Source organism: Ovis aries, chromosome 3 (genome assembly GCF_016772045.2).
Source record: "Ovis aries strain OAR_USU_Benz2616 breed Rambouillet chromosome 3, ARS-UI_Ramb_v3.0, whole genome shotgun sequence".
NCBI classification, from domain to species: domain Eukaryota; kingdom Metazoa; phylum Chordata; class Mammalia; order Artiodactyla; family Bovidae; genus Ovis; species Ovis aries.
The window spans coordinates 117,386,185-117,401,705 of record NC_056056.1 but is presented as its reverse complement, the minus strand read 5'-3'; the positions used below and the strand labels follow the sequence as shown (position 1 = coordinate 117,401,705).

The following is a 15,521-nucleotide window of genomic DNA, read 5'->3' as shown; positions in this document are numbered from 1 at the left end:
TGGGTGCTGCTACTGCCAGCTATAAAGCTCCTCCTTAGAAAAGGAAAAAAAAAAAAACCCTGAAATATTAAAAGAAGAGATAAGTTTACATGGGAAAATACCCTATTTGTCATAGCAACTCTTCATACTGTCCTTTCCATCTGCCTAAAAATTGAAGCAGATTTCTATAATAACTAATGCCATAAATAAATCTAAGCATACAGTTTACATCTTAAATGTATGTTCTTTCACTGTCATCATTTATAGCATCTCTGAACATTTAATTGATATAACTGAATATAATGATTTAATGATTTAAGTTAGAATCTATCTTCTAAATAATGTGTTTTACAATAAACATTTTTAAAAAGAGTTTGATATCACAAAAAAACTCTTTTCAAAAATGTTTAACCCTGGAGAAGGAAATGGCAACCCACTCCAGTACTCTTGCCTGGAGAATCCCATGGAGGGAGGAGCCTCGTAGGCTGCAGTCCATGGGGTCGCAAAGAGTAGGACACGACTGAGCGACTACACTTTCACTTTCCAATGTGAAAAGTTACTCCAGGTTCAAAATTTATACTTAGTGTGTTGGGTGTGTTAGTCACTCAGTCGTGTCTGACTCTGCAATCCCATGGACAGTAGCCTGCCAGGATCCTTTGTCCATGGAATTCTCCAGGGAAGAATACTGGAATGAGTGACTATTCCCTTCTCCAGTAGATCTTCCTGACCCAGGGGTTGAACTGGGGTCTCCTGCATTGCAGGCAGATTGCTTACTGTCTTACTGAACCCATATTAATTAAGATGAATAAGTACAGTCAAATAATTCATCATGATACTGTCAAATTAACAGCTATAAAAATGAAAACAGTATCATCGAACCTATCCTATTAAAACTGTTAAATACATTGACCAGGAATAGAACCTAGATCAGCTTACTTGGAAATCATTTCAGCTTATCATGTACCTACAAGACCTGAGAACTGTAAGGAAAATATATAGTGATCACTAGGGTATATAATTTGTTTCTTCAAAATCTCACCCAGATGATTTAAAATTCAACAAATTAAGCACAAAAACTGAGAAAGATACCAAGAGGAAAATCCAGTTAAACCATGGGCTAGAATACGAGCATAAACTTTATTAGTTACATTTAAATTTCTTATCATAGGTCATTATGTTAAAGATCTAAAAAAATAAATTGCAAGAAAGAAATATGTAAAGCATCAAGGACTAACTTATAGAAGCTCACTTCACATGAACTTAATAAACCAATTTGTGTTCACTGATTGGTTTGATATTATATGAAAAATACTAGGAAAAATATTTTCTAGAGAACATTTGGAGGCTTAGTGTCCTAAGGCTGAGGAAATCATACTTTAATGTGCTTAAGCAGAAACATGGGAAGCAAGGGAGAAAGTAATATTCAAGGGTACTTGTTCCTCCTTCTGTGCCTTTATCAAGGAATTAGGTCTTATGTACCTTGTGGAAGATCCCCTGGATCTATGGAGGGCGTGGCAACCCACTCCAGTATTCTTGCCTGGAGAATCCCATGGACAGAAGAGCCTGGCGGGCTACAGTCCATGGGCTCGCCAAGAGTCAGACACGATTGAAGTGACTTAGCACGCACACACCTCGTGGATGCTGCAGAATTGTCTTGTGACAAGGTGCACTGTCTTGTGTACCTGGTGAGTGTTACACCGAAGCAAGCAGTTTTCCCTCTTTTCTCTTTGCAGCAGTTTATCTGCCTCCCTTGAGCCCGAAAGCCTTGGGCTTGGCAGTGCCAACAGCAGCCAAGACTCTCTTCACAAAGCCCCCAAGAAGAAGGGAATCAAGTCTTCAATAGGACGTTTGTTTGGTAAAAAAGAAAAAGCTCGTCTTGGGCAACTCCGTAAGTATGCATGTTTGACTTTCCACTGCCACTCATTTTCCTTACTTCTTAATACCCATCTATCTTTCATCTTATTTCCCCTACCTGATAAACTTTCTATTTTAATCATCTTTGTAACCCATTTAGCTGAATAATGCTTGGTAAAAGTTTCAAAGGAAGATATTATAAAACTTCCAATCCTTGTGATTCCTCTGTTAATAATAATACCTAGAGTATAGGTAATTTTAACATTGTGATAGACACAAGGACTCTCAAGACAGGGGTTACTGGTGCTATCCTTGTTTATTGATGAGTAAGAAATGTATTAATAATTTGCTAAACTGAAATATTCGTCCAAGGCCATGTTTCAAAACCAGCTTGAAACCATTGAGCACACTGCATAGATGTATATAAAAACTAGCTGTGTGAATTTTAAAAGTTTTTCTGTTGAAAAAATTAAGAAACCTACAAAAAAATCCAAAATAGCTCTTTTTAGGTCAAAATAAAGCATTTAAAGGACCTAGATGTAAAGGGTAAGGTTTCTTTGTTTTAAAGTATCACAACTTTGTATTAACAAACTGTATAGCATATAGATGAAGAGACAGAGGAAAGGGCAATAGGGGTTGCATTAGAATTATTGTCACTGATTAATAAAATATAGATCAATACATCTGAAATGACCCTAGGTAAATATATAAATATATAGATAGGTTGATAAATAGATAGATGGATGGATAGATAGGTAGATAAATAGATATAGTCTGAAACCAGAAGAATATGTGTATTATATTTTCTAAATGATGATATATGCTTTGGCTTTTTTTTTCCTTTGATGTCATTTTACATATTGAATTTTTCTCCTGAAATCCTTTTTATCATCTTTCTTATTTATGCTTACCTTTACTTTTCCCCTGCTCTTCTCATTCTGTTGAGTTCAGAACTAGAGTTAAATTACAGAGAAAAAGATTTAGAAAAAAATTTAGCTCCTGCTTCTGGTGGTAAGTGATGAACAGAATGCGGCACTCCCTTAATACTCATTTTGAGTTCTCAAATAAAGGAATGATAGCTCACAAATAATGTCCCATCCCCCAGAATTAGTTTGCTTCCCTGGCAGTACAAGAATTTCTGAGTATGGTGTTCATATTTGCAGATTTACAACTGTAGTATTATTCAAAAATACCTTTCCCAAGTTTCACAGTGTGAAACCTATAAAAAACATCAGAAGCCATAGGAAACCTATCTCCGTAACACATGGGCTTTGTAACTGACTATTACTCAACAGAAGAACAAAATGTTCCTTGGGCTTCTCTTTCTCAGGAAAGGACCCTTTTAGGCTAAAAGAAGGTGGTTATTTGGGCAATATAAAATGTGCACACCAAGACATTATTTTAAAATCTGTTTCACATGACAACTGTTTATTGTCAGAATCAAGACATCTAGGATATAATTTAAAGCCTGCAAAAATATAAACACTTCTAGAAACTTAGCCTTTTTATTCGTTTTCTGTGACTGTGTGTCTCTATGTTAGAACAGATGAGATCAGAAGAGAATTAATCACAATTATGTTCTCATCAACGCCATCCAAATCAGAAAATGGCAATAGTTTTTCAAGATCACATTGTAGACCTGAGAAGATTCCTGAGTTCTGAGCGATTTTGTTTTGCTATGTGCAACAATAGGGTATAAACAAAGCTAGTGAGAGTAGCAGAGGAAGAACTCCAATGCTGATGAGGAAGACAGAAACCAAAATCTGTACTTTAGGAGCTATAGAAAAGCTGCATTGAGGGTGGAGCACAGTTCCTGTAGAAACCAGAAATAAAGGTCTTTATTGGGTATAATACTTGAGAAAATAAGAAAACACAGGCACAAGTAAGCTTCAGTAAGTCATGTTTTGATTTGTTTTGTTTTCCTGGAGAAATGGTGCCTGGTGCCACTAGTGCTTTGGTTGAGGAATATAGACTCATGTTCACTTCTGTCCTGAAAATTGGGCATCCACGTTGTGAGGGGAAGACCGTGGAAGCCTAACCAAGTACAGGGGTTGCCACTGAGTGCTGCTGATGCACACGTTAGAAGGAATTAGGGAAACATCTCTAATGATCATGATTTTAATAACTTGATCTAGAAAATTCAGACATGGGAGCACTGTGCCAATATGCTTTCTTTTATCAATGAAAAAAGAAATAGGAGATAGAAGATGATGCCATGGAAAGTAACATGGTAGAGGGCTGATGGTGTCAAAGAACCAAAGTTGAGGTTTGGGACCATGTCCCAGGTCTTAGAACTCTTGAAGAGTTTAGCTCATAAAGGCAAAGAAGCATGAGTTAACTTGACAATAGCTACGCTGCTGCTGCTGCTAAGTCGTTCCAGTCGTGTCCAACTCTGTGCAACCCCAGAGACGGCGCCCACCAGGCTCCCCCATCCCTGGGATTCTCCAGGCAAGAACACTGGAGTGGGTTGCCATTTCTTTCTCCAATGCATGAAAGTGAAAAGTGAAGGGAAGTCGCTCAGTCGTGTCAGACTCCTAGTGACCTCATGGACTGCAGCCTACCAGGCTCCTCCATCCATGGGATTTTCCAGGCAAGAGTACTGGAGTAGGGTGCCATCGCTACCCCTAAAAAAAGATGAAAAAAAATGTTTGATAATCTTATTGATAGACATGGAAAAAAGCAGGCCAATAAATATCTCTGCTTACTTCCTAGAGTATAGCATAGATTCAGGATGTAATAAGATACATTTTTTAGATTTACTTTTATTAGAGGTATAGTTGATTTATAATGTTGTGTTAGTTTCTGCTCTACAGTAAAGAGAATCAGTTAAATGTATACATGTATCCGCTCAGTTTTAGATTTTTCTCCCATATAGATCAATACAGAGCACTGAGTAGAGTTTCCTGGGCTATATATATAGCAGGTCGTAGAAGACTTAACAGCCCAGTGACCACAGTTTCGCCCCCCCCCCCCGATTTATGCATCGAGATGCAATGCATCTCTGTTGTTTCCATAAATGTTTAAACATGCTCATATCTAACCTTCATTTTAAAAGTCATTGCTTGATCCTACCATCTTCCCTAAATATTGACTTCTTTTTCCCAACCCGTATCATCCAAGCTTAAGTGAGTTTTTTCTTCCTCATCCGTCAGTCACATTACAACCTACCATACGCTGACTTCCACACATAAAATTCTAGACACAAGTTCAGTCTTAACCAACCTGGGTGACTGGTTAGGACATCAAAGCTAGATACTATCAAAGAAATTTGAGAATTGTAACAAACGCAGTTATATTTATGATGATGTAAACATAAGCAGTATATCTAAAATAAGTGACCTCTTCCCAAAAACAAATTCTAAAAGATTTTTTACATAAGTTGTATCTACGTGAATGACAGATATAGTTGAATGTCATAGATAAGTAAGAACAATATCCAAAAAGTCACTAGCCAAAATAAAGTGATAATTGAAAAAACTGCCTGGATCAAAAGGGGAATTATAAAATTCTTATTTTTTATTATTTTTGTTTAGTTATTTTAAAGTTTAAAGAAAATGAATAAAACAAAGATTTAATGTATTTGAACAAATTATGCAAATAAGTGCAGCTATTCCAAAACACTTTTGCCTCTATCTTCTTACTTGAAAAGCAAAACTTCAACCAGAAAAGAGGCATTAACAATAGGACATGGAAGCCCAAGAGAACTGATATTTTGATAGGTGGGGACAGGTAGAATGTTGATTATCCAAAGTCATTTATTTACTCCTATTTTGAATGAATAGCATATGATGAGCCAATGTGAGGTACAGAGTACTGGACTTTCGGAAAATGGTGAAAGCATGGCCCTGACATCAAAGAACTCTGAATTTAGCAAGGTGGATGGTATATAAGTATAGACAACCTTTCATTTAAAAAACAAACAAACACTTCATACTGAAACATACTGTTTCTGGCCCAAAAGAGCTTTACCTGCTAGATTGTCTGAACTCAAGACAATCAGGAACAGAGGTTCTAAATCTCAAGATCCCTGATTACGCATCAGTGATCGGTATGTTGACTGGCTTGACTTTTAATTTTATCCAAAGGCATCAACCTGTTTCGAAGCAAAGCAAGTTAAATTGTGTTCAAAACAGCCATGTCAGATGGAGCCTGTTTGTTTCTCTGACAAAGTTACTCAGTAATAGAACAGGAAAGGCACTTGGGTGAGCTGTGATTCACGGCAGCCTTGTACACAGGATGTCAAATGGAGCCTGAGTGATGGAAGAATCAGGTGGAATTTGCAACCAGGTGAATACTCCTCCTTTAATAGTGATGCTGAGTAGAGTGATGACACCCTGAATCCAGGTTTCTCATGGCTTGGTGAGGAGTCACTGCTTTGGATCAACACATCCCCCAGTCACTTGAACATGAATATTTCAATAGCACAGTGATCTGACTCATGGATTGGTGATACAGAGAGAAATCACAAATGAAAGAAAAATAAGTGTTCTTTCTTTTATGATTACCTCAAAAACCTGAGATATGGAAGATCCAAAATATCCTATTTTTAAAAGTGTAACTCAGGAGCATTTTTTGCAAGAAAAACTTGGATATTCATGTAACTTTAAAGTTAATAAGTCAATGAATTTAGTACACATTAATAGACATACAGTATTGAGATAAAAGAAGACCTTTTCATCCTGTTCTGCTATTGTAAAACATGAGCCGGGGAATAGAATGCATATCTGATAACTACACTTTCAGAGGCAGATCATAACTTTGAAGGAAGTTCGGAGGGAAATATTAAGCTGATAAGGAAAACTGAAATTATGTGAGGAGTAACTAAGTTGAAGAGCACGTCTATTCCCTTTGCTGACCTGTCTGGATGGCTGATTACGAATATTTGAAAAGCTTGTTATATGCAGAATCTTTGGCCTTTTCATTGTTTAGTAAGGCTACAAAACTCTAGCCAAAGTGTTAAAAGACTAACTTCATCTCAATAAGAAAGAGAACACTGGGGAGTCAGAGTTCTATAGGAACAAACTGGCTTGTGAAATAATGAGTTATTAGTCACTGGATATCCTCAAGCAGAAGCTAGGTAAATAGTAGGAAGAACTCTTGTAGAAAGGGATCCAAGAATTGGAAGGGCAGTGGGACAGGATGATCTTTAAGACCAATTTCAAACCTAGTAGTCCTGAATCTATGAAGCCCTAATATTTAAGCCTTAGACCCAGCAGCTCTTCTTTCTATAAAATATGTAACATGAGTTTTGTACTATGAAAATGCATTTCATTTTTCAAATTACAGACTTTTAGAGTTAGAAGATCGGAGAAGGCAATGGCACCCGACTCCAGTACTCCTGCCTGGAAAATTCCATGGATGGAGGAGCCTGGAAGGCTGCAGTCTATGGGGTCGCTAGGAGTCAGACATGACTGAGCGACTTCACTTTCACTTTTCACTTTCATGCATTGGAGAAGGAAATGGCAACCCACTCCAGTGTTCTTGCCAGGAGAATCCCAGGGACTGGGGAGCCTGGTGGGCTGCCATCTATGGGGTCGCACAGAGTCGGACACAACTGAAGTGACTTAGCAGCAGCAGAGTTAGAAGATATCTAAAGGCCCTGTCTAAAGACCTGCCTCTTGATAAATCTGTATGCAGGTCAGGAAGCAACAGTTAGAACTGGACATGGAACAACAGACTGGTTACAAATAGGAAAAGGAGTATGTCAAGGCTGTATATTGTTGCTGGGGTCCAGCCCCGGTGGATCCAGGGAATTCGAAGGTGGGGACGGTGTCGGCGTCTTTGGAAAAATACATATTTAATTACAGATATAGAGAGATTAGAAACGGATAGTGTAGTAGGAGATAGTGTAGTAGAGAAAAGGAGGCTGAATCCAGATGGGGATTTAGCCAGAGAAACAGGAGCAAGAAAGAAGCGACATGGGGGAATCAGTCTTTCCGGAAACTGATCCGATTTCTTTATTTTGGGGTTTGCTTATATACCTTTTGTTACATGTAGGGATGAATACAGAGTCACGCAGGGGTCAGCAGTCCTGACCTTTATCAAAATCAGGTGCTTCACATAAAAAGGTCTTAGGGATTTTATGATCCTTTCTTTCTGATAACCAAAAACTTATTTTTTCCAAGGGTGTTTTTTCTTAAACCAGGCACCACCCTCCAAATAAAGTTACATTCCTATAGGGTGAGGGTGTAGTGAGTTACAATCAAGAAAGGAATTTATTTAACCCCAGGTTAACATGGTTAGTCTTAAAGGTTAATACTTATTTCTCCTATATGTTAGTTATATTCATTATAAGGGCAGGGAATATGGAGATTTAGCAGCAAACATCAGCCCAACAAATGAGAATCCTTTCACCAATGTTCCCCTTAAGATCTATTTAGTCTTAAGATAGTGATAAAGTTACATTTTTACATAGCAAGGACACAGTGATTTATAACAAAGTACAGTGATCTATTACAAAAGAGAAAATTCATTAACTCAAAAAGTTAAGTATTGCTAACCTTAAAAACTACTATATTTCCTTTTCTATAGTCCAAATACATTGATTAATATATTCCCAGGTGCCTAAGGATATGGAGGCCTGGCGGCAATCATTGACTCAACAGGAAGAAAAAGCCCTATGCTAATTAAGACTCTCAAAATACTCCAAAACTCTCTGTGCTGTTTATGGTTAAGAGGTAGTAAACAATCATGTGGCAGGAGTATGGATAATCCTATCACACAAGCTAGTCTGTCAGCAGAGAGGTTTGACCTAAGACATCCTTGTCCTACCCAGAGCAGGGAATTAGCAGCAATTATTGACACAACAAATGAAAAACCCTTCACCAATATAATTCCTAACCAACCCGCTATACTAATAATTTCTAACTCTCCAAAAGAATTTACCTTTAGTAAGTCTAAAACATCTTGTGCCTCTCAGATTGGGAGGCTGTAAACAATCACATGTGGCTGGACGAACCTATACAGGTGGGCTAGATAACCTTCAGAGCAGTCCGTAAGCTGAAACACTCTTGTCACGCCCAAGAATATTTATTGCCTTGGAGCTGCACGTTTACTCCTTCTCCAAGAAAAACGGTTATGGAGGAGAACATAAAACAGACTCTGGTTTTGGGGTAGATGCTCAGGAACAGGGGGTTTCCTGAGGCTTGATCACGCCTTTGCGTATGCCAAGCCTCCTTCCTCATGACCTTTGCCATGGGCTGGCCCCCGGCATATTGTCACCCTGCTTATTTAACTTATATGCAGAGTACCTCATGAGAAACGCTGGACTGGAAGAAACACAAGCTGGAATCAAGATTGCCGGGAGAAATATCAATAACCTCAGATATGATGACACCACCCTTATGGCAGAAAGTGAAGAGGAACTAAAAAGCCTCTTGATGAAAGTGAAAGAGGAGAGTGAAAAAGTTGGCTTAAAGCTCAACATTCAGAAAACGAAGATCATGGCATCCGGTCCCATCACTTCATGGGAAATAGGTGGGGAAACAGTGGAAACAGTGTCAGACTTTATCTTTTTGGGCTCCAAAATCACTGCAGATGGTGACTGCAGCCATGAAATAAAAAGATGCTCACTCCTTGGAAGAAAAGTTATGACCAACCTAGATAGTATATTCAAAAGCAGAGCATTACTTTGCCGACTAAGGTCCATCTAGTCAAGGCTATGATTTTTCCAGTAGTCATGTATGGATATGAGAGTTGGACTGTGAAGAAGGCTGAGCACCAAAGAATTGATGCTTTTGAACTGTGATGTTGGAGAAGACTCTTGAGTGTCCCTTGGACTGCAAGGAGATCCAACCAGTCCATTCTGAAGGAGATCAGCCCTCGGATTTCTTTGGAAGGAATGATGCTAAAGCTGAAACTCCAGTACTTTGGCCACCTCATGTGAAGAGTTGACTCACTGGAAAAGACTCTGATGCTGGGAGGGATTGAGGGCAGGAGGAGAAGGGGGACGACAGAGGATGAGATGGCTGGATGGCATCACTGACTCAATGGACGTGAGTCTGAGTGAACTCCGGGAGATGGTGATGGACAGGGAGGCCTGGCGTGCTGCGATTCATGGGGTCGCAAAGAGTCGGACACGACTGAGAGACTGAACTGAACTGAAAGGCCATGTAATGACCCACACTCTATACTATACAGAAACAGGTGATTTCAATAATCATCCAGGCAAAGCAGCCACTGGCAGGAGGGTTGGTGGTGGTTCCCAGCTCTCACTTCCTGGGCGAGTGCTCCAGACAATATACTCTTGGGACTGTTTCCATCAAAAAGAATTTCAGTGAGCTTGTAGTCTCATGGAACATGTTTGGAAACTTAATGAAATTAAACTTTTTTCTTCAAAAAGTTTATAACTTCTTGAGGGTATTACACATAAATGCATAAAAAGTAAAGAACAATTCAAGGCAATAGTAAAAGCATCACAGAATATATTATAAACTTTCTTATAGAACATGTAGACATAAGGTCAGTAAAGTGTTCAAATTATTAATTTTTTCCCTCCCTGGATATGTTTGACTCTACTTGGAACAAAGTGCAGTTTTCCTTTAGAATTGAAAAGGTATAAAACTTGAGTTTCAAATAAGACTTATCTGTCCAAAAAGTACTGAAGCCACATGAAAGGATAAACTCCATGGGAGATGTGATGGAAAGGAACCTGGGTCTTTATATGGTTAGTTAGGAAGTGGATGCCAGGCTGGGGTGTGAAGTGTGAAACCAAATTATCAAGCCAAAGAAGTGATAAGGATTGAGGATCAAGTTGCCTAGCTGTGGAGAGAGTGGAAATGCATAGATTAGGAGGCAGCAACCTGAAGAAGGCACAGCAAGCAAAGGAAATGACCTGGGTCCCAGCATCAAGTATCGGAGCACAAGGGAGAGTGAGGAGTCGGGGCAATCGCACACCACGCTGTGCTTCAGAGGCAGTTAACCAGTGAGGAAGATGGCAACAGAGTGTGAACAGGTAGTGATGCTAAATGCATTTATTACCTCTGGTGGGTCATCTGTTCCACATGATCTTAACACATTTACTACCTGGGAAACACCCAGGTAGAAGACCCACCCAGGTCTTCACAGTCCTAATAATAATGAGCGTAAACAAAAATGAACAGAGCACACGTGATTATCCTAGCAGGTGGGAAAATGGTAAAAGCAGAAAAATACGTATAAATCATGCAGGCAGTATCCATAATTAAAGATACATAAAATGTGTATATTATTGAGTAAAAAAAAAAAAATAAAAACTACTCTTGCAAGTTTCCCTTAAATGCATATGAGAAGCAATACATTTCAAAGACCCATTTTTGCTTGCTAAATTGCAATTCTCTTCATGGTCATCTGTCAGATTGTATATCATAATGGTCTGATCTCTATTATTTATTATAATCAGCATAAGAAAATAATGGGCAGAAGCATCAACAACATCAGAGCAACATTGTTGAGCAAGCATGTCTCTACACACAAAATTTGGGTTGCTGTGCTAGCCTTTACCTCCAGATTCAGATTGTTCCTAGATGTTACGGAAGTAGCAAATACAATATAAATTCTCAAAGCATCAGTTAGAGATGAGTCATGTTCTACATAATGAAAAGGTCTTCTTATGAAGAAAGCAGTGTTTAGGTTCAGTTATGAATGCATTTGTTACATGCCATTTAGGAGCCAGGCACGGTGCCTAGGTGCCTCCTCCAGAACTAATAGACTGAGTCAGGAAGCAAGTCATCATTTATAAATTCAAGTGTGTTTAAAATCAAAATGAGTACTATGGATTCATTCCGAAGAGTGGTCAAGTAGATGAAAGATGGAGCTGCTGATCAGCTGCAGATGATAGTCTTAATCTCTCTGGGATTAGATTTTCTTTTTAATATGATAGCAAGGAACTCTGCTGGACAGATGGGGCTATAGAGCCCTTGCCATATGGGTCTTGGCCTGACTTTCCTACAGATTCATACCTCAAGTGCCAACAGGAAATAAATTATACTCAATAGAGTCTAAGGCCCAGGCAACATAGAGATATTTGCCTTCACAATCCCAATGAACAGGTATCTCTATCTAGTACCCCCAGAGAAGAAAATGTCAATCCTCTCCAGTATTCTTGTCTGGAATACCTCATGGACAGAGGAGCCTGGCGGGCTACAGTTCATGGGGTTGCAAAGAGTCAGACACAGTTTAGCGACTGAACAGTATCAAAACCATCCATAGATCTAGGCCTATGCACGTCCTTTCCTAAATTTCTCAGCCTGGATCTTAGGAAATCTTATACTTTGTAGCACCTCTCCTAAAATTTCTCTAAGACCTTCCTCTGGTGCCTGGGAGAGCTTGGACTGGCAATGCCATCCCGGCAGCACACCCTTTCCCCAGACCTGTACTTGTGTAGGTCGAGTCTCTGCTGCTGCTGAGTCACTTCAGCTGTGTCCGACTCTGTATGACCCTACGAACTGCAGCCCACCAGGCTCCTCTGTCCATGGGATTCTCTAGGCAAGGGTACTAGAGTGGGTTGCCATGCCCTCCTCCAGGGGATCTTGCCAACCCAGGGAATGAACCCAAGTCTCCTGCATTCCAGGCAGATTCTTTACCACTGAGCCACCAGGGAAGCCCCAGGTCAAGTCTCTGCTGCTGCTGCTGCTAAGTCGCTTCGGTCATGTCTGACTCTGTGCGATCCCATAGACGGTAGCCCACTAGGCTCCTCTGTCCCTGAGATTCTCCAGGCAAGAACACTGGAGTGGGTTGCCATTTCCTTCTCCAATGTATGAAAGTGAAAAGGGAAAGTGAAGTTGCTCAGTCATGTCCTACTCTTCGCGACCCCATGGACTGCAGCCTACCAGGCTCCTCCGTCCATGGGATTTTCCAGGCAAGAGTACTGGAGTGGGGTGCCATTGTCTTCTCCGGGTCAAGTCTCTAGAAGCATTCAAATTTTGTGTTACCTTTTAGATGGAACAAGACAGGAAGGCAGTGCCGTCTGGCACAATGCCTAATTCAAGCAGACCATGTGCCCCTGGGTCCCTATTTCTCCCTAATTCTCTTACTGTATCTTGTGTTCTCCAGATTCCTGGGGGAGCCTAGAGACTTTACCTGTAGGGTTGCTCTGGGCCAGAACAACCTGACCTTGTTGCCTGACCTTGGTTCCAGAAGGATGGCCTAATAATTGAATCACTCCTGCTGAGAGAATGGTATCATATGCGATTGGGTAACAATAGATTGCTGTTCCACTAATTTTGGGTTACCCAAAATATTTGTATAGAAAGGGGTCTGGAAGAAATATTTGACTAGGCCCCTCACATCCTAAAAGCGATCCTATCTCAAACACTTCAAAGTCCTTGAAAACTTCACAGAAGAGTCTGCGGAGTGCCTGATGGCCTAGAGAACTTCATAGAGGGTATGGATTGCGCCTTGGGCTTTTCCATGTGCCAGCTCTAGGGGGCCACTGACAAGGTGATAAGCAATATATTACCTGAGTATCCACTGAATCATAGCACTCAAGCCTTCTATGCCTAAACACCTTATGCCATGAGATGGGGTGTAGTTAAGATGCTCTCGCCGTATCACTAGGCGCTTCCCAGGTGGCACTGGGCTTCCCTGGTGGCTCAGCTGGTAAAGAATCTGCCTGCAATGCAGGAGACCTGGGTTTAGTCGCTAGGTTGGGAAGATCCTCTGGAGAAGGGAAAGGTTACCCACTCCAGTGTTCTGCCCTGGAGAATTCCATAGACTGTACAGAGGGGTCACAGAGTCGGAACAACTGATCGACTGTCAATCCCTCGTGACGCTAGTGGTAGAGGACCCACCTGCCATGTAGGAGACGTCAGAGGTGTGAATTTGATCCCTGGGCCAGGAAGATCCCCCTGGAGGAGGGTATGGCAACCCACTCCAGTATTCTTTCCTGGAGAAACTCTTGGGCAGAGGATCCTGGCCGACTACAGTCCATAGCATTACAGAGAGTCAGACACAACTGAAGCGACTTAGTATGTACACACTCCATATTACTAAGAGGTCTCCTGGAGAATGAGTGTTTCTCACTGGGCACACTCTTGCAATTTCAAAATGGGTAAACTAAAACATTTTCTACTTACTGAAGGGTGTTTAGAATTCTTGACTCCTATTTAATATATATCTGTTGCACTTTGCAATCATTGTGACGTATAAAAATTTGCTCCCTTTCCCCCACCAACATAGGCAAATATTTACACTCCCTCTGAAAATTCGTATTGTCTCCTCTATAGAACCAACACAATGGAGATATAATGCAAGCCAAAAGAATGAGTCACATAGGTAATTTTCAATTTTCTAGTACCCATATTGAGGGTTAGTAAAAAGAGACAGGTGAGATTAAGTTTAACAATGTTTTTATTTAAACCAATATAGAAAAATTATCATTTCAACATGTTCAGTTCAGTTCAGTCGTTCAGTCGTGTCTGACTATTTGCAGCCCCATGAACCGCAGCATGCCAGGACTCCCTGTCCATCACCAACTGCCGGAGTCTACCCAAACCCATGTCCATTGAGTCGGTGATGCCATCCAACCATCTCATGCTCTGTTGTCCCCTTCTCCTGCCTTCGATCTTTCCCAGCATCAGGGTCTTTCAAATGAGTCAGCCCTTCACATCAGGTGGCCAAAGTATTGGAGTTTCAGCTTCAACATCAGTCCTTCCAATGAACACCCAGGACTGATCTCCTTTAGGATGGACTGGTTGGATCTCCTTGCAGTCCAAGGGACTCTCAAGAGTCTTCTCCAACACCACAGTTCAAAAGCATCTATTCTTCGGTGTTCAGCTGTCTTTATAATCCAACTCTCACATCCATACATGACTACTGGAAAAACCATAGCCTTGACTAGACATCAGTATAAAATTATTAAGTAGGTATATATTTTCTTTTTTTTTTGCACTGTGTTTTCAAAATCTTGTGCGTGATTTATACTCATATTTCAAGTATTCAATAGCTGTATGTGATAAATGAATAAAACATGGATCTAGATGAATAGATATTCCTAAAGTCCACACGGCCATGGGAGCCCACTGATGCCCAGGAAAAATTGAAAGAGACTCTCACCAGATTTATATAATCACTCATAGAGTAAACAAGTTCATTAGAAAACCTAAGGTTACCCTACAGTTAGCTGGTCAGATGGTTGGAGAGATGAACCTGAGATTTATGGGCTCCTGGATCAGTGCTATGAAAGAATGTTTTTTCTCATCTATAAATGTTTTATTTGGACTTAAAAGTGCACATAATTAGACTTTTGTTCCTGCTTAAGGGTACAGCCCATGCCACTTGAAACTAATTTTGCCTGCTGTGACTTACGTGTCATTTTCTATTGGCATTTTAAAACATGACGTAGCAACGATTCTTTATCAGATTTCTTTAAAGGGTATTAGATTTTGAAGTGATCAGAGTATTTCCAAGCCCCTCATGCCTTTTACTTTCAGAACTGTATTTGTGAAAAGGAAAGTCTACTATTTTTTTCTGGATCTAGTTTGGACTCACAGAATTCCTCTAGAGCTCTCTTTGTTTCTCTTCCAGAGCACTAAACTTTTTAAAATGTTCTTTTCTCTAATTAAAATGTAAAAAATTTAAATCATAGTTTATATGTTCTTTCCTCAGAAGAATAAAAAGCCTGATTTATCCAGCCAAGTAGTGGTTGAGAATATCTCATTGTTTATGAAATAGGTCTACTCATCAACCTCTGTGTCCCCATCTGGACTGAT

At 40.0% G+C, this 15,521-nt stretch overlaps 1 protein-coding gene across 20 annotated transcripts in view; it reads left to right on the top strand.

Annotated features, from left to right (window-relative positions):
• The window catches only part of PPFIA2 (PTPRF interacting protein alpha 2), a 509,064-nt gene that overhangs the window by 427,024 nt on the left and 66,519 nt on the right, over window positions 1-15,521 (top strand). For 11 of the 20 annotated variants that reach the window (XM_060412495.1, XM_060412493.1, XM_027967176.3 and 8 more), the window contains one exon: window positions 1,713-1,867. In XM_060412495.1, the coding sequence (XP_060268478.1) occupies window positions 1,713-1,867 (155 nt within the window). Of the gene's footprint in view, window positions 1-1,712; window positions 1,868-9,078; window positions 9,310-15,521 lie in introns of all 20 variants that reach the window. The other 9 variants (XM_060412486.1, XM_060412496.1, XM_060412487.1 and 6 more) reach the window with 1 other exon arrangement.